Genomic DNA, 23,348 nt, shown 5'->3' on the forward strand with positions numbered 1-23,348 from the left:
TAGAGTAAATGCGAGAAGCCGGAATTGGTCAGTTTGAACGCAAAGCAGGAAAATTATTTGGGCTGGAAATGGCCGGTTTAACCCTTTAGTGTTCAGATTACTCTGTTAAATGTAATGCTTTTTTATTTAAATTGTTTTGAATTAATCATGCTATTTTTAGACTGTCAGTGTAGGTTTGGTGTGAGAGGCTAGATATGGCCAGTTTGAATATAAAATATGTAAATATATTGGGCCGGATTTGGCCAGTTTAAACACTAAAGGGTTAAATGCTAAAGAGTTAAAGTAATCTAAATTAAAACCTTCCATCAAGATTTCATGTTCGTTAATGTTTCAAAGACCTGCTTAATTAACCCTTTCGTTACAGTATTTATTTTGAGATGCTCTGTGTTTCTTTCAATTATTTTAAATATAACAAAGAATTTAGTACAATAACTTAGTTATCGTTAAGCTGGTGTTAGGAACATAAATTGTGACTAAGGTTTGGTGGAATATTTTTATTTAAAACTTAAGAAAACAAGACATTTTACCACAGAGCCAGAGCAGGTTTTGGCCGGGTTAGTAACAAAAGGGTTAATGACAGCTACTGTAGTTTGTTTTTTGAAAATTAATTGAAACAAAGGCATTGCATTTTAATGAAAAATTTCACCAAAATGGTTAATGTTTCAGAAAACTAACAAGTCATACTAAAATATTTTGTCAGGAGTGGCTGTGTAATAAGTAGCTTGCTAACCAACCACATGGTTCCGGGTTCAGTCCCAATGCAAGTGTCTTCTACTATAGCCCCGGGCCGACCAATGCCTTGTGAGTGGACTTGGTAGACGGAAACTGAAAGAAGCCTGTCGTATATATGTATATATATATATGTATGTGTGTGTCTGTGTTTGTCTCCCTAGCATTGCTTGACAACCGATGCTGGTGTGTTTACGTCCCCGTCACTTAGCGGTTCGGCAAAAGAGACCGATAGAATAAGTACTGGGCTTACAAAGAATAAGTCCCGGGGTCGATTTGCTCGACAAAAGGCGGTGCTCCAGCATGGCCGCAGTCAAATGACTGAAACAAGTAAAAGAGTAAAGAGAGAGTAATTTGCATGGGCGAGACAGAATTTGAGGCTGTTGGATTTTCTATGGCTGGATGCCCTTCCTGTCACTAACCCTCACTCGTTTCCAAGCAAGCTAACACTTCCCCATGACTAGACTTAACTCAGAAGATAGGAAATAAAAGACACTGCATGCATGACATTTCTTTATAACTATCACACGATGTCAAGGCATGAGTACACACACACACACACGTGTGTGTGCATATATATATATATATATATATATATATATATATGTATAAGGTGGCGAGCTGGCAGAGACGTTAGCACGCCGGGCGAAGTGCTTCGCGGTATTTCGCCCATCGCTACGTTCTGCGTTCAAATTCCGCCGAGGTTGACTTTGCCTTTCATCCTTTCGGGGGTCGATAAATTGAGTACCAGTTACGCACTGGGGCTGATGTAATCGACTTAATCCGTTTGTCTGTACTTGTTTCGCCCCTTCTGGGTAATAAAGAAACATATATATATATATATATATGTATGTATGTGTGTGTATGTATCATCGTTTAATGTCCTCCTTCCATGCTGATAAGGGTTTGGATGATTTGACAGGAGCCTGCACAGTTTTGGCACAGTTTTTACTGCTGGATGCCCTTCCTGATGCCAACCACCCTGCAGGGTGGGTAGAGTGCTTTTTACGTGGCACCAGCACAAGCGAGGTTAGTTTGGCATGGTTTTTACAACTGGATGCCCTTCCAAATGCCAACCACTTCACAGTGTGGACTGGATGCCTTTTAAGTGGCACCAGTAAGTAACCAAGTAACTATGCAAGACAAGATGACAAGCTTCTTTCAGCTTTTTTCTATCAAAGGTGCTACACAGTGGGACTGAACCCAAAACCATGTGGTTGGGGAGTAACCATCTTACCACATGGCCACTGGCTAATAAACTGAAAGCAAGTGTTGAATGTCTCCTGAACCATGAGTTTTGGTACAGCCTCTCAGTTTCCATGCAGTTAATCAAAGCCGAGTGGATATTTTAACTGCTATTTCTAAATTTCGGTATGTGGTAAAGCAAATTTTGCTGAAACCTAATTTTAATTATGCTCATAATTATAAAATTTATATATATATATTCTTTATTTGACTGCAGCCATGCTGGAGCACAGCCTTAAAGGTTTTTTAGTCTAAATCAACCCCAGGATTTATTCTTTGTAAGTCTAGTACTTATTCTATCATTCCCTTTTACCAAACCGCTAAGTTATGGGAACATAAACACACCAGCATCAGTTGTCAAGTGATGGTTGGGGTACAAACACAGACACACACACACCCAATGCCCATGTTGCAGTTTCCATCAACCAAATCCACTTACAAGCCTTTGGTCAGCCTGAAACTAGGGTAGAAAACACTTACCCAAGGTGCCATGCAGTAGAATTGAACCCAGAACCATGTTGTTGAGAAGCAAGCTTCTTACCACACAGCATCTGGTGAGAGATAGATATTATTTAATAATTCATGTCAGACGTGTTATAAAACATTATTTGGCATTTTCTCAGCACAGGAAACTAGTAGTAGCACATAAAAACGTATTGTGCTTATTAAATAATAGATGTGTGTGTTACTGTCTGCTTGTCTTGACATTGTAGGATGTAAACGAGCATCACCATCATACAAGCAGTGTCCTTCATTTCTAGTCATCTGTGAAAACGTGTCTGGTCAAGGGGGGAAATATTACTTTTCTTGGAAACAGGTGAAGGTTGGCATCAGGAAAGCTTCCAGCCACATTAGACTTGCCTCAACAAATTCCATCCAACTCACGTGAAGCTTGGAGATGTGGACATTAAAAGATGATGATGGCACACTGACCACTAACCACTTTATATTTAAAAATCTCTTTTCTCCACTCGTCTATCTATGATCCCACTACACTTGTGTACCCGTAATTAATAAGGGCACATTGTTTAAAGTTCCTGCCTCTTTTCTGCATATTGCACACATCCATTTCCCTGATAATAGCAAGGTTGTCTTCTTTCCTACTTATCTTGATGTCTCCCAATTCTAGATTTTGTTGGGACATTTGGAATTTCTTCTCTAAATCTTTCACTGATCCTGCTATGAGTACAAAATCATTAGCAAACAGGAGTTGCTATAGATGGTGGAAGCACTCCGTCGGTTACGACGACGAGGGTTCCGGTTGATCCGAATGAACGGAACAGCCTGCTCGTGAAATTAACGTGTAAGTGTCTGAGCACTCCACAGACACGTGTACCCTTAACGTAGTTCTCAGAGATATTCAGCGTGACACAGAGAGTGACAAGGCCGGCCCTTTGAAATACAGGTACAACAGAAACAGGAAGTAAGAGTGAGAGAAAGTTGTGGTGAAAGAGTACAGCAGGGATCACCACCATCCCCTGCCGGAGCCTCGTGGAGCTTTAGGTGTTTTCGCTCAATAAACACTCACAACGCCCGGTCTGGGAATCGAAACCGCGATCCTATGACCGCGAGTCCGCTGCCCTAACCACTAGGCCATTGCGCCTCCACTTGTTGCTATAGATACCTGGTCATAGGCCAGAGAACTGTAATGAATAGAAATGGGTTGGGAAGAAAGCCTTGGATGATAATTACCTGCACATTTAACATTTAAACTCACCATATCCAGCCAAAATATTTTCCTTGTTTTGTGTTCAAAGTGACCAGATTCAGCCTTTCCAATCTATCTTACAATGCCATCCTAAGAACTCTCCCTCCCTCCCTCTATTAATAGGTATCAATACAGCTCTGAGTAGATAGATTAAACGTTTTATCTGTTATGTCACTGAAATAGTTACTATGAAAAAAAAAACAGTAATGGATTAAGGGTTACCAAATTACATCCTTCTGAAACTTTGGAGTATGAACAATTCTCTGGTTTACACTAGTATAAAAAAAAATTATATAAGCCGAGCCCTTGACAAAAATAGAATTAAAACCTCTTAGTTAAACTATGTTAATATAGTGTGACTTGGGGAAGATTTGGCTGCTATTTCTAGCAGGGCAAAGTGACTTCATAGAGGCTTTCTTGTAGATTTGTCCTTGAGAAGTGCTTGTGCTTGGTTTTGGTTTCATAGCATGAAACAAATAAACAGAAAACAAACCTTTTATTGGGAAGGACACCAGTTTATTACCCTACTACCCATCCCAGAGAATCTGGGTCACATCATATGGCCTTTGAGTACTTTATTTCTGGTGAGGGGTGATTACTCTTTGTGAAGGTTTGACAAATGAAAACAAAATTTGCTTGAAATAGGGATGAAGGTCAAAGGTCACTTTCTGCTGTGTGCCTTCTCATCTCTCCTCACTGGTGCTATCCTGTGCCTTCTCATCTCTCCTCACTGGTGCTATCCTACTTGTTTCTGTTGATGCTATCCTCCTCTCCATGGCACCTCTTTTGGGAGAGAGGGAAGAAGGGATCCTCAAACTGGTGACTAGGCCTAAATACTTGCAGACACAGTGGGGTTCCGTAAAGGTACTTGATGGGCCAGGTGGTGATGACTCTGTTGACAGGTTAAGTCTGCCATCCATGTACCATGGGTATTTGAACTCAGGATACAAAGAGCCAGAACAAATACCACCAGGCATTTCATCCCATTTTCTTACATTTCTATCAAGACATTATCATGGATACCACCCTTTTAATCCTTTGCTCTGTCAAATGTTATCCTTATTTATTTACATTGTTTTGAATTAATCAAGCATTATCTCATAGCTTTGAAATTTTCAATGAGTTTATTTATTTTTAGAATGACATTGTAGGGTAGGTGTGAGAGGCTGGATCCAGCCAGTTTGCACATAAAACAGAAACAATACTTTGGCCAGATATGGTCAGTTTAAATGCTGAAGAGTTAATCAACCATGGAAAGATGAAAGGCAAAGTTGATCTCAGCAGGATTTGAACTCATAACTAATAGAATTGTAACAAATGCACAAGGCATTCCTGTGTAATTCTCTAAAGACTGCTTGTGGAATTATCTTACTACAACCCCAAAGTCCCATAATACAAGTTCTCCCCTATTAATTCTACCAAATGCACTCATCTCTTCTGTGATTCATGTTCTTTAACATGGTATTGACTTAACTTTTTGACATTTAAACTAACCATATCTGGTCCAAATTTTCTACTTTTTTTATGTACAAACAGGCTGGATCAGGCCTCTCATACCTACCATACAATGTTATTCTAAAAGTCTATAAACACACCATTGAAATCTTGACGTACAAGATAATCCATGATTAATTCAAAATGATACTCTCTCTTTACTCTTTTACTTGTTTCAGTCATTTGACTGTGGCCATGCTGGAGCACCACCTTTTAGTCGAGTAAATCGACCCCAGGACTTATTCTTTGTAAGCCTAGTACTTATTCTATTGGTCTCTTTTGCCGAACCGCTAAGTTACGAGGACGTAAACACACCAGCATCGGTTGTCAAGTGATATTGGGAGGGACAAACACAGACACACAAACATGTACACACACACCACATACATATACATATATATATACGACGGGCTTCTTTCAGTTTCCGTTTACCAAATTCACTCACAAGGCTTTGGTCGGCCCGAGGCTATAGTAGAAGACACTTGCCCAAGGTGCCACGCAGTGGGACTGAACAAGAGGGAGAATTTTTGACCTGGATATGGCCAGTCTGAATGCTAAAGGGTTAAACTCCTGAGGCCACCACCAGTCTAGTTCACTGCATGGCCACAGATGATGTTGTGTGTGTGTCTTGTGTTTACATACACTTCTTTACACTGCACTTCTTAGTGGTGATACCAAAATTTTGAAAGATTCTCTACTTATTTAGTTTAACCCTTTAGCATTTAAACTGGCCATATCTGGCCCAAATATTCTACCTGTTTTAGATTTGAGATTGCCCAGATCTCGCCTTTCATACCTATTTCTTTATTACCCACAAGGGGCTAAACATAGAGGGGACAAACATAGGTATTAAGTCGATTACATCGACCCCAGTGCGTAACTGGTATTTAATTTATCGACCCCGAAAGGATAAAAGCGGGGCTGTAGGAATGTACGCAGCACGTGTACTACAGCAGTACTATGCATAACTTAAATACCTATTTCTTTACTACCACAAGGGGCTAAACATAGAGGGGACAAACAAGGACAGACAAACGGATTAAGTTGATTACATCGACCCCAGAGCGTAACTGGTACTTAATTTATCGACCCCAGGAAGATGAAAGGCAAAGTCGACCTCGGCGGAATTTGAACTTACAACGTTACGGCAGCCGAAATACCGCTAAGCATTTCGCCCGACGTGCTAACGATTCTGCCAGCTCGCTGCCTTTCATACCTACCTTACATCATTGAAATCTCAGTCACTAGATAATGCAGGATTAATTAAAAACTATGAGAATAAATAAAGATTACATGGGTCAGCGTAACCTGAATGCTAAATGGCTAACCCTTTTGCATTCGAACTGGCCACATCTAGCCCAGATATTCCACCTGTTTTATGTTTTAACTGGTCAGGTCTGGCCCCTTATGCCTACCCTACAATATTATTGGCACGTAAAAAGCACCATCCGTTCATGTCCGTTGCCAGCCTCGCCTGGCCCCCGTGCCAGTGGCACATAAAAAGCACCATCCGTTCTTGGCCGTTTGCCAGCTCTGTCTGGCACCTGTGCGGGTGGCACGTAAAAAGCACCCACTACACTCATGGAGTGGTTGGCGTTAGGAAGGGCATCCAGCCGTAGAAACACTGCCAGATTTGACTGGGCCTGATGAAGCCTTCTGGCTTCACAGACCCCAGTAGAACCGTCCAACCCATGCTAGCATGGAAAACGGATGCTAAACGATGATGATGATGATCATCATCATCATCATCAAAATCTTGACGCTACCAGATAATGCATGATTAATTCAAAACAATGAAAATCAATAAGCATTACATTTGACAAAGTAATCTGAATTCTGAAGGGTTAAGCTAGCCATATTTGGCCCAAATATTCTGTCTGTTTCATGTTCAAACTGATTAGATTGGCCTCTCACACCTACCTTATAATGTCATCGCAGGAGTGGAGTGGCTGTGTGGTAAGTAGCTTGCTAACCAACCACATGGTTCCGGGTTCAGTCCCACTGCGTGGCATTTTGGGCAAGTGTCTTCTGCTATAGCCCCGGGCCGACCAATGCCTTGTGAGTGGATTTGGTAGATGTGGTATATATATGTGTGTGTGTGTATGTTTGTGTGTCTGTGTTTGTCCCCCTAGCATTGCTTGACAACCGATGCTGGTGTGTTTACGTCCCCGTCACTTAGCGGTTCAGCAAAAGAGACCGATAGAATAAGTACAGGGCTTACAAAGAGTAAGTCCCGGGGTCGATTTACTCGACTAGAGGTGGTGCTCCAGCATGGCCGCAGTCAAATGACTGAAACAAGTAACAAAAAAAGAAAAAAAAGAGAGAAAAAATCCCATCACTGAATTCTTAAAACCATCAGAAAATGCATGATTAATTCAAAATAATGTAAAACAAATAAGGATTACCTTTGATAAAGTAATCTGACTGCTAAAGGGTTGAATGTTGCCCTTTGCTATCGCTTCAGTAGGTCAGCAAACTGAGAACATCGGTGGCAGCGTCAGGCGTGAATACTGATCAATATTGGTCCAAGACAAAATAGAACTGTTGTAAGACGTTGTCCATGGTATTTCGGTACATAAGCTGTGTGATGTCTGTAGTATTGCTTCATCTACTGTTTACGATATTAACAGGACAAAATATTGAGGTTCCGTGCAAACAGTGATTAATAATTATATTTCATTTATGAAATCTGTATTTAACCGTTTAGCATTCACATTATTCTGTCAAAAGGTGGCGAGCTGGCAGAATCGTTAGCACGCCAGGTGAAATACTTAGTAGTATTTCGTCTGTCTTTATGTTCTGAGTTCAAATTCTGCCGAGGTCAACTTTGCCTGTCATCCTTTCAGGGTTGATAAATTAAGTACCAGTTATGCACTGGGGTCAATGTGATCGACTTAATCCCTTTGTCTGTCCTTGTTTGTCCCCTCTATGTTTAGCCCCTTGTGGGCAATAAAGAAATAAGAATCGTTAGCACGCCAAGTGAAATGCTTAGTAGTTTTTCACCTGTCTTTACATTTTGAGTTCAAATTCTGCCAAGGTTGACTTTGCCTCTCATCCTTTCATGATGAATTAAGTACCAGTTGCGTACTGGGTCAATCTAATCAACAAGTCCCCTCCCACCAAATTTCAGGCCTTGTGCCTATAGCGGAAAGGATTATTCTGTCAAGAGAAAAGCTTATTTATTCACATTGTTTTAAATTAATCATACATTATCTTGTAGCTTTGAGATTTCAGTGATATTGTATATTTTTAGACTGATATTTTAGGGTAGATGGGAGAAGCTGAACCTGACCAATTTGATCATAAAACAAGTAGAGTATTTTGGCTGGATGTGACTAGGCGCAGGAGTGGCTGTGTGGTAAGTAGCTTGTTTACCAACCACATGGTTCTGGGTTCAGTCCCACTGCGTGGCACCTTGGGCAAGTGTCTTCTACTATAGCCTCGGGCCGACCAAAGCCTTGTGAGAGGATTTGGTAGACGGAAACTGAAAAGAAGCCCGTCGTATATATGTATATATATATATATATATATATATGCGTGTGTGTGTTTGTGTGTCTGTGTTTGTCCCCCTAGCATTGCTTGACAACCGATGTTGGTGTGTTTACGTCCCCGTCACTTAGCGGTTCGGCAAAAAAGACCGATAGAATAAGTACTGGGCTTACAAAAAAATAAGTCCCGGGGTCGAGTTGCTTGATTAAAGGCGGTGCTCCAGCATGGCCGCAGTCAAATGACTGAAACAAGTAAAGAGTTCAAATGCTAAAGGGTTCATAAGCTGTGTTTGTTTAATTTAAGTTTCTATCAGTTCATGGTTCTGTAGACACATGGGAGGTGTATAATTAATAGATTAGAGGTGTGTTGATGAAGTATTATTATGTGATTATGGATAGCATGACAAAACAGTTAATCCATCAAGGCTTTGGAACCAAGGATATTGGAAAATCAGTGGTGTATTTCTAAAGCTGTTTTCATTGAGCTTCTGCTCAGTTTTAATCTAGGAAACCTCCAATCAAATACATTCCAACTTTGATCATCCTCTCCCTTCCTATATTATCCAGAGCCCTTCCTCTTTTAAGATGATACTCTGTGATTTTAAGGAGTTTTGTCTGCTATTTGTAGCACGTCAACAGACCAGAAGTTCCTTGTTATTACAGATTGCATTTATTTTCTCATATAGACATTGTTAATGTTACTTTTTCATTTTGCATAAGGACAATATTTTTCAGGGAAGGAATATGTTTTATTCACCAGACTAAAATCCTTCCTTTCAAAAATGCTGGTCTTTTTACTTAAATCCTTTGTTACTGTATTTCTGTTGAAATATACTGCATTTGTCTTGAATGATTTTGAAAATAATGACGAATTCAATAAAGTAACTTTGTTGTTATTAAGATGGTGTTTAAGGTGCCGAGCTGGCAGAATCGTTAGAATGTCGGGCAAAATGCTTAGTGGTATTTCATCAGCCACTGAGGTTGACTTTGCCTTTCATCCTTCTGGGATCATCATCATCATTATCTATTTCTTTACTACCCACAAGGGGCCGAACACAGAGAGGACAAACAAGGACAGACAAACGGATTAAGTCGATTATATCGACCCCAGTGCGAAACTGGTACTTATTTAATCGACCCCGAAAGGATGAAAGGCAAAGTCGACCTTGGCGGAATTTGAACTCAGAACGTAACGGCAGATGAAATACGGCTACGCATTTCGTCCGGTGTGCTAACGGTTCTGCCAGCTCACCGCCATCATTATTGTTTAATGTTCGCCTTCCATGCTAGCATGGGTTGGACGATTTTGACTGAGGGCTGGTGAGCCAGATGGCTGCACCAGGCTCCAATCTTGATCTGGCAGAGTTTCTACAGCTGGATGCCCTTCTTAACGCCAACCACTCCGAGAGTGTAGTGGGTGCTTTTTACATGCCACCGGCACGGGGGCCAGTCAGGCGGTACTGGCAATGACCTCACTCGAATCTTTTTACATGTGCCACTGGCACAGGTCCCAGTGGAGTGATGTTGGTAACGATCACACTTGAATGATGCCCTTGTACGTGCCACGGGTACGGAAGCCAGTTGGCTGCTCTGGCAATGATCACACTTGGATAGTGGGGTACGGAAGCCAGTTGGCTGCTCTGGCAACGATCATGCTCGGATGGTGCTCTTGGCACCCTACTAGCACAGGCATAAGTGCCAGTAAGGCAACGCTGGTAACGATCATACTCGAATAGCCGCTCTATCAACGATCACACGCGTATGGTGTCTTTGCACCCCGCTAGCACAGATGCCAGTTATCGAATTGATTTTGATTTTACTTGCCTCAACAGGTCAATTAAATAAATACCAGTTACACACTGGGGTGGATGTAATCGACTTAAACCCTTCCCCCAAATTTGAGGCCTTGTGATTCCAGTAGAAAGGATTATTAAGCAGGTGTTTGGAACATAAATTAACATGAAATTTTGAAGATTTTTAATTTACATCATTTTAAAACAGGAAGTTCATATCACAGAACCAGGGTCAGTTTCTGTTGGGTTGGCACCAAAAAAGGTCAACTCTTTTATTACTTAACTAGCAGTATCGCCCGGCGTTGCTCGGGTTTGTAAGGGAAATAACTATATAAGCATTTTTAGAGAGTTATAGCCAAAAAAATGCATTAAAAATGGGAAAAAAATTATGGTAAATTTTTTTTTAAATCGTTGACTCATTGTAGACATTTTTAGAGAGTTACTTCCCTTATATAATAGCGAAAAGATGCATTAAAATGGAAAAAAATGATGGTAAATTTTTTTTAAATCGTAGACTCATCGTAGACGCGCACTAATACCCAGAAGGGCTCGATATGAATCACGACTATAAGATACCCGAGTTTTGGTTAAACTGCACCACAAAATTTGGGAGTAGTTAGGAATCTAAATCGTAGGAGACAGACACACAACTTCTCTTTTATATATAAAGATTTAAGTAAAAAGACCAGCATTTTTGAAAGGAAGGATTTTAGTCTGGTGAAAAAAACATTCCTTCTCTGTAAAATATTGTCCTTATGCAAAATGAAAAAGTAACATTAACAATGTCTATATGAGAAAATAAATGCAATCTATAATAACAAGGAACTACCTTTGTTGCAAATAATTTTGAAAATAATGAAGGATTTAGTATTAAAAGAAAACAACAAAACAACTCATTATTTAGCTGATGTTTTGGAACATAAATTAGCAAGAAATTTTGATGGAAGGTTTAATTTGGATCATTTTAAAACAAGGAAGTTTGTATCATAGAACCAGGAATGGTTCCAGGTGGGTTGGTACTAAAAGGGTTAAATTAGAAACATTTGTTGTTGCTGTTGAAGACTGTTGCTTTTGTATTCACTTGTGCCATATTTCTGGGGAAAATGTCTGTTTTTGTGATTTTCTTGAAAAATATTCTTTTTAAAAACTTTAGTTGCCATAGTAACTGCCAGAAAGGTCAGAAAAGCTAGCCAAGACTGGCGAATGTAGAATTGGATACTGAAATAGTTTTTTTTTTACTTGCTCATTGCAAAAAAATGGGGGAGAAAAATAAGAGAATTTTTTTCTACTTTTTGCTAGTGGAGTATAAAGATCTGGTGGGTGGGGAGTGTGTGTGTGTGTGTTTTTTTTTTTTTTTTTTTTTTTTATACTTCTCAAGACATTATTGTTGGATGCTACAGCACAGTGAAATCAACACAAAACTATGTAGAAAAATGCAACTAAAATGTAACTAAAACAAAATAGTTTTAGTGAGTTGGTAGCTCACCCAAGGAGTTTGGGTGAGCCAAAAACACATTTGAGTGGGTGTGGCTGCAAAGTTAGATCTGTTCTTATGATCTAACTGCTAAGACTGTTTTAATCCTTTAGCATTCAGATTATCTTGCCAAATGTGATGCTTATTTATTCACATTGTTTTGAAATAATCACGTATTATCTCATAGCTTTCAGATTTCAGTGATGCGATTGTTTATTTTTGGAATGACATTGTAGGGTAGGTGTGAGAGATCTAATCTGGCCAATTTAAACATAAAACAGGCAGGATATCCAGACTTGATTTGGCCAGTTTAAATGCTAAATGGAGATATATGTGTGTAATGTAAAATGCTATTAGATGATTTTAATCATAAAAATAGCAACAGGTCCACAGGTGAGATTTGAACCTATATACCTATTACTTGCTGAGTGGATTTGATAGACAGAAACTGAAAGAAGGCGGCGAACTGGCAGAAACGATAGCACACCGGGCAAAATGCTTAGCGGTATTTCATCTGCCGCTACATTCTGAGTTCAAATTCCGCCGAGGTTGACTTTGCCTTTCATCCTTTTGGGGTCAGTTAAATAAATAAGTACCAGTTATGTACTGGGGTCGATATAATTGTCTTAATCCGTTTGTCTGTCCTTGTTTGTCCCCTTGTATAGCCCCTTGTGGGCAGTAAAGAAATAAGAAACTGAAAGAAGCCCATCGTGTGTGTATGTGCACATATCTTTGTCTGTTTCCCACCACTGCTTGACAACCGGTGTTGGTGTGTTTACATCCCTGTAACATAGCGGTTTGGCAAAAGAGACCAACAAAATAAATGCCAGGCTTAAAATAAGGCAGTGCCCCGGCATGGCCACAGTCTAACGACTGAAGTGAGGAACAGACAGAAGATAGATGGCTGTGTGATCAAGAAGTTCACTTTGCGACCACATGGCTTTAGGTTCAATCCCACCGTTGACCCTTTTAGGCAGCTGTCTTCTGTAGCCCCGTGCTGATCCTTGTTTTGTGATTGAATTTGGTTGATGGGAAGCATGTGGAAACACATTGCACGTATGTGTGTGTGTGTGCTTTCCCACCTACTGCTTACTTGTTTCAGTCATTTGACTATGGTCATGCTGGAGCACTACCTTGGCGGGTTCTGGTCGAACAAATTGACCCCAGGACTTTTTTTGTTTGTTTGAAAGCCTGGTATTTATTCTATTGGTTGCTTTTGCCAAACTGCTAAGTTATGGGAACCTAAGCACACCACACCTGTTGTCAAGTGATAGTCAGGGACATGCACAAACACACACTCACACACACACACTGAGGCTTCTTTTCAGTTTCTATCTACCAAATGTTGGTGTATTCATCCCTGTAATCTAGGGGTTTGACAAAAGAGATTGATAGAATAAGTTCTGGGCTTAAAAAATAAATCGTGGGGTCAATTTGTTTGACTAAAATTTGTTTGACTAAAATGACTGAAACCAGTACAAAAATAAAAGAAAGAATAATTAAATTTTATTTGGGATTGCATCAAAAAAGAAATGATTAAAATATTTTGAGAATTGTAGAAGCATAACCATTTTATTGCAGATTTTGACAATAAAATCTTAAATGGACCACCCCCTCTCTCCAAGGGCCATATGGACCCCAGTTGAGAACTGCTGGTTTAAATCTCTGCTGTCTGCACCCTACCCCAAACTGTCCCACCCACCTCACACTTTAACTGGGAACTTGGGAGTTATAAATGAAAAGAAAGAAAGGACATACTAGATAAGGTAGTCTGTTCAAGGCAATGCTCCAGCATGGACACAGTCCAGTGTCTGGATTTAGTAAGAAAATATAAGAAAAGGGGAAAAAATAAGGTGGGGTGGTTCTTTTCTGGAATGTCTTTGATTGAAGGTTTTAGTGAAATCAGGGTTGATCTTGAGCCAAACAACAGTCGTAGCACTTGCTGACCTGTACTGATTGATATGCAGTGTAAGACTATCTAGAGAAAACCCCAGTTTATTCCATGAACAGCATCAGGGAACATACGTGAACAAGACAAGTGAACAAGTAACAGGTGAACATACGTGAACAAGACAGGTGCAGTGCTATGAACAGTTTGAAACATCATCATCGTCATTTAACATCCATCTTCCATGCTGGCATGGGTTGGATGGTTTGACAGGAGCCAGCCAGGTAGAAGACTACACCAGGCTGTTGTGTCTGGTTTGGCATGGTTTTTACGGCTGGATACCCAGCCTAGCACCAACCACCCCACAGAGTGGACTGAATGCTTTTTAGGTGGACACTAACCCATTAGCATTTAAACTAGCCAAATCTGGCTCAAATATTCTACAAATTTTACTTTTAAACTGACCATATCTAACCTCTCACACCTAACCTACACTAACATCCTAAATATAAGTAATCTCATCTGCAAAATCTCAAAGTTATAAGATAATGCGTGATTAATTCAAAATAGTTTTGAATAAAAAAGCATTACATTTGACAGTGTAACCTCAATGCTTAACCCTCTAGTCTTTAAACCAACCATATCCAACCCAAAACATTCTACATGTTTTACATTCAAGGTGGCCATATCAAGCCTCTCATACTTGCCCTGCACTAACATTCTGAAAATAAGCAATCACATCATCGAAACCTCAAAGCTACAAGATAATGCATGATTAATTCAAAACAATTTGAATAAAAAAGCATTACATTTGACAGAGTAATCTGAAACTGGCCATATCAAGTCTCTCACACCTACCCTGCACTGACATTCTAAAAATAAGCAATCACATCATCGAAACCTCAAAGCTACAAGATAATGCATGATTAATTCAAAACACTTTGAATAAAAAAGCATTACATTTGACAGAGTAATCTGAAACTGGCCATATCAAGTCTCTCACACCTACCCTGCACTGACATTCTAAAAATAAGCAATCACATCATCGAAACCTCAAGCTACAAGATAATACATGATTAATTCAAAACACTTCGAATAAAAAAAAAGCTTTACATTTGACTGAGTAATTAAAGGGTTAAAATGATGATGATGATGAGTAAATATATTTTTCAAGTGAGAGATGAAAGCGGGAAAACAAGTTTATTGAATAGGCGACTGACCTTTCAAAAGCTTAGGGTCCATGGGAAAATTTGTTTTGATTATTAAGGGAGGCTTTTCAAATGAAAGGGCTTGGAACCCCTGATACAGTTCTTTCCCCTGCTGATTCATATGGCAGTATGGTAAACCTAGGAGTGGAGGTGGGAGTATTCCATTTCATGTTTGAAGAATGCAGGGTTCCTTTGTAATTTTTGCTGTTTTGCACCCGTATTCCCTTGCCCCCTCCCCACCTCAGTGCTTGCATGGATGGGTGTGTGGTGGGGGTAGACAGTGCCTTTGAAGTAGTTTTCACAACTGAATGCTCTTTCTACTGCTAACCAAACCACTCAACCGTCTACTATAATAATACTCTTGTGTTTTTCTCTGTCACAACATAGGAACGAAAAAAGAAGAGGGTGATGGCAAACTTGTTGGCGGGAGTGTTTTGACTCTGTCTGAGTATATGTGTGTGTGTAAAAGGGAGGTATGTGAATGTTTGTGTGTGTGTGTGTGTGTGAGAGAGAGAGAGAGAGAGCAATGGCAGTGAACATTCAATGCTGAAAAGAAAGAAAATCAAACAGCGCTTCAACGATGATCGATGTCACATCTCAAAAGACAACCACGAGATAACAATGACAAGTGTATTAACTTGATTTACCATCCATATCTCTATATATATAAATGGCAAAATGTCTGTGTGTGTGTGTGTGTGTGTGTCCTTTATACAAATCCACAATTTTTCATTTAGAGAGCTCACACTTTCTATGGTCATTCAAAGCTGTCCAAGGGTGGTCGTGCACATCTTTAAATTTCCCCAGTCACCCCGCAAAGCCATTAAAAAATCAATAAAAGTGACTTTTTTGTGAATTTTGTGTCCAAAACCCTATCAAAATGCCTGAAACTTGATATGCCAATTGAACGCCAGCTAGCTGTATGTGATTGGTCGGAGATTTGGACAGTACTCGCATGTATGTGTGCATGCACGCAGCAGTATATGCATGCACTAGCACTATGACTCGGCATTGCCGGGTCATAGTGCTAGTTTATATATAAAATACTACAATTAGCCGTCATTTTTGATGGCATGGGGCCAGCTAGTGAATTAATAAAAGTGAAACTTTTTTTCAACCTCAGTCTGAGAAACTGGAGCCAGTGGAATCATGGGCCTTGCTCAAGAGAACAACCCAATATTTGATGGGAATATGTAGACATAAGGGTAGCAGACTGGATAAAATGGTTAGCGCCATTTCATGTCTGCACATTCTGAGTTTAACCCTTTAGTGTTCGCATCATTCTCCCAAAATTAATGCTTCTTTATCCACATTGTTTTGAACTAATCATGCATTATCTTGTAGCTGTGAGATTTTGACGAGGTAACTATTAATTTTTAAAATGATATTGTAGGGTTGGTGCGAGAGACCAGATATGGCCAGTTTGAACATAAAACAGGCAGAATACTTTTGACTGGATATGACCGGTTTAAATGCTAAAGGGTTAAATCCTGCTGAGGTAGACTTTGCCTTTCATCCTTTTAGGGTTACTAAAATGGGTATCAGTTGAACGCTGGCCTTGTGCTAAAATTTGAAAGCAATATGTGGATATAGTGCTGTTATTGTTTATCTCTGGGTTGACCACAACACAGTAGGTGTGTGATCAGATGCATTTCATTTGTGGCCATCCTGTTTTTTTATTCATTTTGTATCTACATTATCCCATGTCTTGTCTCCCCCCCCCCGTACCTATCCTATTGGTCTCTTTTGCTGAACTGTCAAGTTACAGGAATGTAAACAAACCAACACAAGTTGTCAAGGACTGGTGAGGGATAAACACACGTACAAAAAAATATACGTATGTATGTTTGTATATATGGGAAGGCTTCTTTCAGTTTCTGGCCTACCAAAGCCTTGTGAGTGAATTTGGTAGACAGAAACTGAAAGAAGCCCGTTGTGTATATGTATATATATATGTTCGTGTGTCTGTGTTTGTCCCCCCCAACATCGCTTGACAACCAATGCTGGTGTGTTTATATCCTCATAACTTAGCAGTTTGGCAAAAGAGACCGATAGAATAAGTACTAGGCTTACAAAGAATAAGTCGTGGGGTCGATTTGCTCGACTAAAGGCGGTGCTCCAGCATGGCCACAGTCTCATGACTGAAACAAGTAAAAGAGCGAGTCATTCTAATATCTGTTTTGTCTTTTGTCTTTTGGAGGGTGAAATTTTTACCCTTCACATTCAAATAATGTGAAACCTATTTATTTTATTTACTGGTGTTAATTCTTTGAATTTTAAATTTCTTTTTGTGTTTTTTTTTAGGTTTTCGATAAACAACTCAAGGAGTTCAATGAAAACTTGAAGCCTAAAACTCATACTGTGAATCGGTAAGTATTTCAGATATCTGTGTGTGTGTGTGTATAACAGTGGTTTTCAACCAGGGTTCCGCGGAACCTTAGGGTTCCACCAGTACAGTCCAGGGGTTCCGCAAGAAGTTACAAAACTGCTAAAATCGGCAGTAATTTTTAATTCTCCTGTGCAGATATGTGTGCATAAGACTATTCAATTATAATATAATATATAATAATAATTGTGTACAGTGCTCAGGTGCACTACAACTCGTCTAAAGTGTATATATAATCAGGTGTAGTTTCGGCGGATTTCGGAAAGCATGAGGGCCTTAAAGGATGCAGTGTCATGGCAGTCAACAACTGACGCAGGCAGTTTATTCCATGCTTCAGCAACTCTGAGCGTGAAAAAATGTTTCCGAAAGTCATGGGAGCTGTGCTGTTTTCTGACTTTGTAGGCATGTCCACGTGTGTTAGACACATGGAGATCAAAAAGGTGTTCAGTGTTGTTGTTGGTGAGGTGGTTGATAACCTTGTGGGTGTTTACCAAGTCTGTCGCCAGACGCCGGAGCTTCAGTGAATCCATGCCCAGGGAAACAAGGCGCTCAGAATATGGTAGGTGTCTGATGGAGGATATGCGTTTGGTTGCACGTCTCTGGACAGATTCCAGGAGGTCAATGTTCTGAGCAAGATAGGGGTTCCAAACTGATGATGCGAATTCCAAGTGTGGTCGTACCATAGCTGTATACAGTTTTAAATAGGGGTTCCTCGAGCCAGTGGAATGTTTCCTTGGGGTTCTGCTCCAGCAAAAAGTTTGAAAAGCACTGGTGTAGAAGAATGAGATTTGCATTGCCATTTTAGCCCATTGGCATTCAGATCACTTTATCAAATATATTGCTTATTTATTCACATCATTTTGAGTTAATCATCTTGTAGCTATGAGATTTCAGTGATGTGATTGTTTATTTATTAGAACGACAGGTGTAGGGTAGGTGTAAGAGGCCAGATATGGCCATTTAACCCTTTAGCATTCAAATTACTCTATCAAATACAATGCTTATTTATTCACTTCGTTTTTAACCCTTTAGTGTTTAAACCGGCCATATCAGGCCAAAATTGTCTTCCTGTTTTATGCTCAAACCAGCCAGCTCTGACCTCTCACACTTACACTACAAAGTCATATTAAAAATAAACAGGGACATTATCAAACTCTCAGAGTTACAAGATGCTGTACAATTAATTTAAAACAATGTGATCAAACAGGCTTTACATTTGACAGAGTAATCTGAATGCTAAAGGGTTAAATTAATCGTGCAGTATCTTGTAGCTTTAAGATTTCGATGACGTGGATTTTTTTTAATTTTTAGAATGACTTTGCAGGGTAGGTGTGAGAGGCTGGATCTTGCCAGTTTGAATATAAAACAGGTTAGAATATTTGAGCCTAATAAGGCCAGTTTAAATGCAAAATGGTTAAGGTTTATTTTCCATGCTGGCATGGCTTGGACAGTCTGACATGGTCCAGTGAGACAGAGGGATACATTGAGCTCCAATGTCAATTTTGCTTGGTTTCTACAGCCAGATGCCCTTCCTAACACCAGTTACTTTGCTGTGTGTGCTGGAGGCTTTTTAATCATGCACCAGCACCAGTGAGGTCACCAAACAATTTGCAAAAACAGGAAAGGAACAAGAAAATGGAAAGTCCCCTCAACTGGACAGAGGGTTGTGACATTGTGCTTGGTGTTGGGAGGTCAAGGTGTGATAGAGAGAAAAGCACAGGTGTCTTGCTATAGAGAAGATGCATGGAGTGCCAGAGCAAGTGGGCAGATTTTTGGCATGTCATAGATTTTTATGGTTTCTAAGAAATGCCCCCCCCCCTCCCATCTCTGTATGATTTAGGGTGAATACTCTTTCCTGTCACAGAGCCGTTTCACATCATTTATGCAGCTGATAGATTTACCAAAGACAGGGCCCATTTTTTTCCCCACCCACTCTATTTGAAATTGAAAATTTCCACAACATATTAATGGATACTTTTTATGTTTTTACCACTTAGTCTGGGAACGAAGGGCAACACCTATGACCCTTTAAGGTTTTTAGGGTCTCCAAGGCTGGTGGGAGGAAGGGAGAGAGTTATCATCTTACTTGGGACCTGACTTGAATGTTTACAACAGAGTGGATTCTGCTAATGATACCCAAGGCACCAGTTGGTGGTGTTAACCCTTTAGTGTTCACATTATTCTGCCAAAATTAATCCTTTTTATCCACATTGTTTTGAACTAATCATTCATTAATCTTGTAGCTGTGAGATTTTGATGAGGTAGCTGTTAATCTTTAAAACGATATTGTAGGGTTTGTCTGAGCAACCAGATCTGGCCAATTTGAACATAAAACAGGCAGAATACTTTTGGCCGGATATGGCCAGTTTAAATGCTAAAGGGTTAAACATAGATAGGACTTAAGTCTACCACTCAAGTAGGCCTTGGCGGGATTTGAATTCAGAATGCAAAAAGCCGTAACAAATACCACAAGATATCTGGTCTGATGGTTCTCACCCTTCCACCAATATATATTCCGTCTTGGATTGGTACTTTTTTCAGTGACCCTGAAAGAATGAAAGACGAAGTTAATCTCTGTAAGCTTTCAGTTCAGTGTGCATTGTTCATGATTTTCAAAAACAATTGAGACCAAGGCAACGAATTAAAAACTGGGTTAAATAGTGCAAAATGAGAGACTTATAATCATACACCTAGAGACAGTCTCGGTGGGTGGGTAGTGTTGGTATTAAAATGGTTAATGAACAGTTAATCTCTGTTATTTAAACTGTTGCAGCAAATTGCCAGGTTTTATAATTTCTTCCAAATCATGCTGGAAGGTTTTAATTTAAATATTTAACTCTTTTGATATCAAACTGTCTGAGACCACCCCCGGTTCTATGCTGCAAACTTCTGGTTTTAAAATAATCTAAATTAAAACATTCCATCTCATATTAATTTATGTTCCAAACATCATCATCGTTTAGCGTCCACTTTCCATGCTAGCATGGGTTGGACGATTTGACTGAGGTCTGGCAAACCAGACTCCAATCTGATCTGGCAGAGTTTCTACAGCTGGATGCCCTTCCTAATGCCAACCACTCCAAGAGTGTAATGGGTGCTTTTACATGCCACCAGCACGAGGGCCAGTTTGGTGGTACTGGCAACGGCCACGCTCAAATGGTGCTTTTTATGTGCCACCTGCACAGGAGCCAGTCCAGCGGCACTGGCAACAACCTCGCTCGAATGTCTTTTTTACCTCACTCAAATGTTTTAGCTTAACCCTTTAGTATTTAAACCGGCCATATCCGGCCAAAATAGTTAATCTGTTTTATGTTCAAACTGACCAGATCCAGGCTCTCACACCTACCCTACAATGTTATTCTACATTAAGTAATTACACCATCAAGATCTTGAAGATATGTGATAATGCATGATTAATTCAAATTAATGGGAATCAATAAGTATTATGTTTGATAGAATAATCTGAACACTAAAGGGTTAATAATGGATTGAGTTATTTTATCAAAGTTTTTCTTATTTTCCAAATTAATTGGAACAAAGGCGGTATTTTTTAAAAGAAATATGGTAACAAAAGGCTTAACTCCTTTGATAACTTTTGAGATCCCCACAAATTTCATGATACAAACTTCCCGTTTTAAAGTGATTTAAAAACCTTACTTCAAAATTTCATGGTAATTTATGTTCCAAACACCAGAATAATTATAACAAGAATTAATGAATTCTTCGTTATTTTCAAAATTAATTGAAATTAAGGCAGTGTATTTCAACAGAAATATGGTAAGAAAAGGGTTAAAGACTGTGAAGTGAGAGCCCTTTTAGCATGAATTTGGAGATTGTTTTCGGTGGATGTTTGGGATCAAAATGGTTAACGAACAGTTAATCTAATCATTTGAACTGTTGCAGTAAATTGCCAGACTTTATAAATCTTCAAAATTTAACGATCCTCTCTCGCTATCGTTCCAATAAATAAACCACCGAGATTGTTGGCGCAATTGTTTTCACAGCTGGGAGTGTCTATGTGGCCACTCAGTTTGCTAGAGATAGCAGCCAAATGTCTCCAATCATATCTCACAGTCCTCACTATCGTCATCATCATCATCATTTAATGCCTGCTTCCCGTACCGGCTTCAGTTGGACTAATTATTGTACATCTTATTCGTAGTCACTGTTCTCCAAGATGGATCAAAGGATCGTCTGTTGCTCATATGCTGCAATTTTAGGCATGCTTTCTGCAGCTGTATGTTCTTTCTAACACCAACTATTTTACAGTGTGTCTATCTTTCTATCCGCTCAGTCGAAGTCGACTCTCGGTTACTCGTTGGATCAGTGTCCTCCAGTCAGTTCTATCCTGGGCCGCTTCTTTCAGATTGGCTATGTCCATTCCGGTATCACTCTTGATGGTGTCAAGCCAGCGGGTTCTTGGTCGGCCTCTTCCTCTCTTGCCACTGACCATTCCGAGCAGGATGTCCTTCTCCAGGGATTTTCTCCGCATAATATGACCGAAATATGCCAATCTATGCTTGGTGATCCTAGCTTCTAGCGACATTTTCGGCCTGATCTACTTAAGAACTTCTCCATTGGTGAGCCTCGCTGTCCATGGAATCTGTAAAAGTCTTCTCCAACACCAAAGCTCGAATGCATTAATTCTCTCTGGTCAGCTTTCTTACAGTGTGTACCATATGCATTTTATCATGGCACCAGGATCAGAGAGTTGGTTGTGTCCTCAACAAGGCTGACCATCCTCTAAACCTTACAGTGATTCAGTTAAAGTTAGTGTGACCATCTTAAAAAAAAATACAATAGAAATGGGCAATGCAGCCTTAGATAAACAAAAGATGAAGTCATGACAGGAGGGTTTTTGACCATAGGTCTACTCATTCATGGCTGACCTAGGGCTATACAGCAACATGAGCCCAGAGTAAGGCTTGTTTGTTATTGTTCGCATTAATTGGAACAAGAAGAGTTATCTACCTTGTTCAGTGTTGAACCCCAATGAAGAAAAAAAAACTTAGCAAATGAGTATGACCTAGTCGTATGTACCATGGTTTTGCTAATTGTTTTAGGTGCCTGTGTAGTTGTGGGCTGATATAGACATCCTCTTGGCTCTCTGCTCTTGAATTTGAACTCAGAACGTAGTGGTAGATGAAATACTGCTAAGCATTTCGCCTGGCGTGCTAACATTTCTGCCTTACATAATCAGATAATTTTAATGTGAACCACTTGGCCACAGCTGTGGCTTCTCTCTCTCTCTCACTCTCTCTCTCTCTCTCTCTCACATACACACACACACAGGCACATGCACACACACACATCCTCATGCCTTTTTTGTGTCTTTTACTTCCTTTTCTTTGTCATTTTTCTTAAATCTCTTTTGTTTCACCTCCAGGTTATTGTCCCCATTGCAAGAAGACACTTTGAGAACAACCTACCAACCTCAAGTGAAGATTTTGAAACGGCAGCCTGGTACTGGTGCTACAACCAACAGAACTGGCAATTCAGCAAAGTGAGTCCCGTGTTTCTTTCATCTTTAACCCTTTAGCATTCAGATCACTCTGTCAAATGTAATCCTTATTTATCCACATTGTTTTGACTTAATCGTGGATTATCTCGTAGCTTTCAGATTTCAGTTACATGTTTATTTTTAGAATAACATTGTAGGGTAGGTGTAAGAGGCTGGATCTGGCTGGTTTGAACATAAAATACACAGAATATTTTTGGCTTGATATAATTAATTTAAATGCTAAAAAGTTAATTAATGCAGTTTTATTTGTTAGGATTGTGTGGTAAGAAGCTTGCTTCCCAACCACATGGTTCAAGGTTCAGTCCCACTGCGTGACACCTTGGACAAATATCTTCAAGTGTAGCCTTGGGCTGACCAAAACCTTTCGAGTGGATTTAGTAGATGGAAACTGAAAGAAGCCCATTGTATAATGTA

The 23,348-nt window shown here is 39.7% G+C and overlaps 1 protein-coding gene across 1 annotated transcript in view; it reads left to right on the forward strand.

Annotated features, from left to right (window-relative positions):
- The window catches only part of LOC115224496 (SUZ domain-containing protein 1), a 34,804-nt gene that overhangs the window by 6,764 nt on the left and 4,692 nt on the right, over positions 1-23,348 (forward strand). The window contains exons 2-3 of the mRNA XM_029795406.2: positions 17,332-17,396; positions 22,800-22,916. Coding sequence (XP_029651266.1) covers positions 17,332-17,396; positions 22,800-22,916 — 182 coding nt within the window. The remainder of the gene's footprint in view (positions 1-17,331; positions 17,397-22,799; positions 22,917-23,348) is intronic.

This window comes from Octopus sinensis, linkage group LG25, assembly GCF_006345805.1.
Source record: "Octopus sinensis linkage group LG25, ASM634580v1, whole genome shotgun sequence".
Taxonomy (NCBI): Eukaryota; Metazoa; Mollusca; class Cephalopoda; order Octopoda; family Octopodidae; genus Octopus; species Octopus sinensis.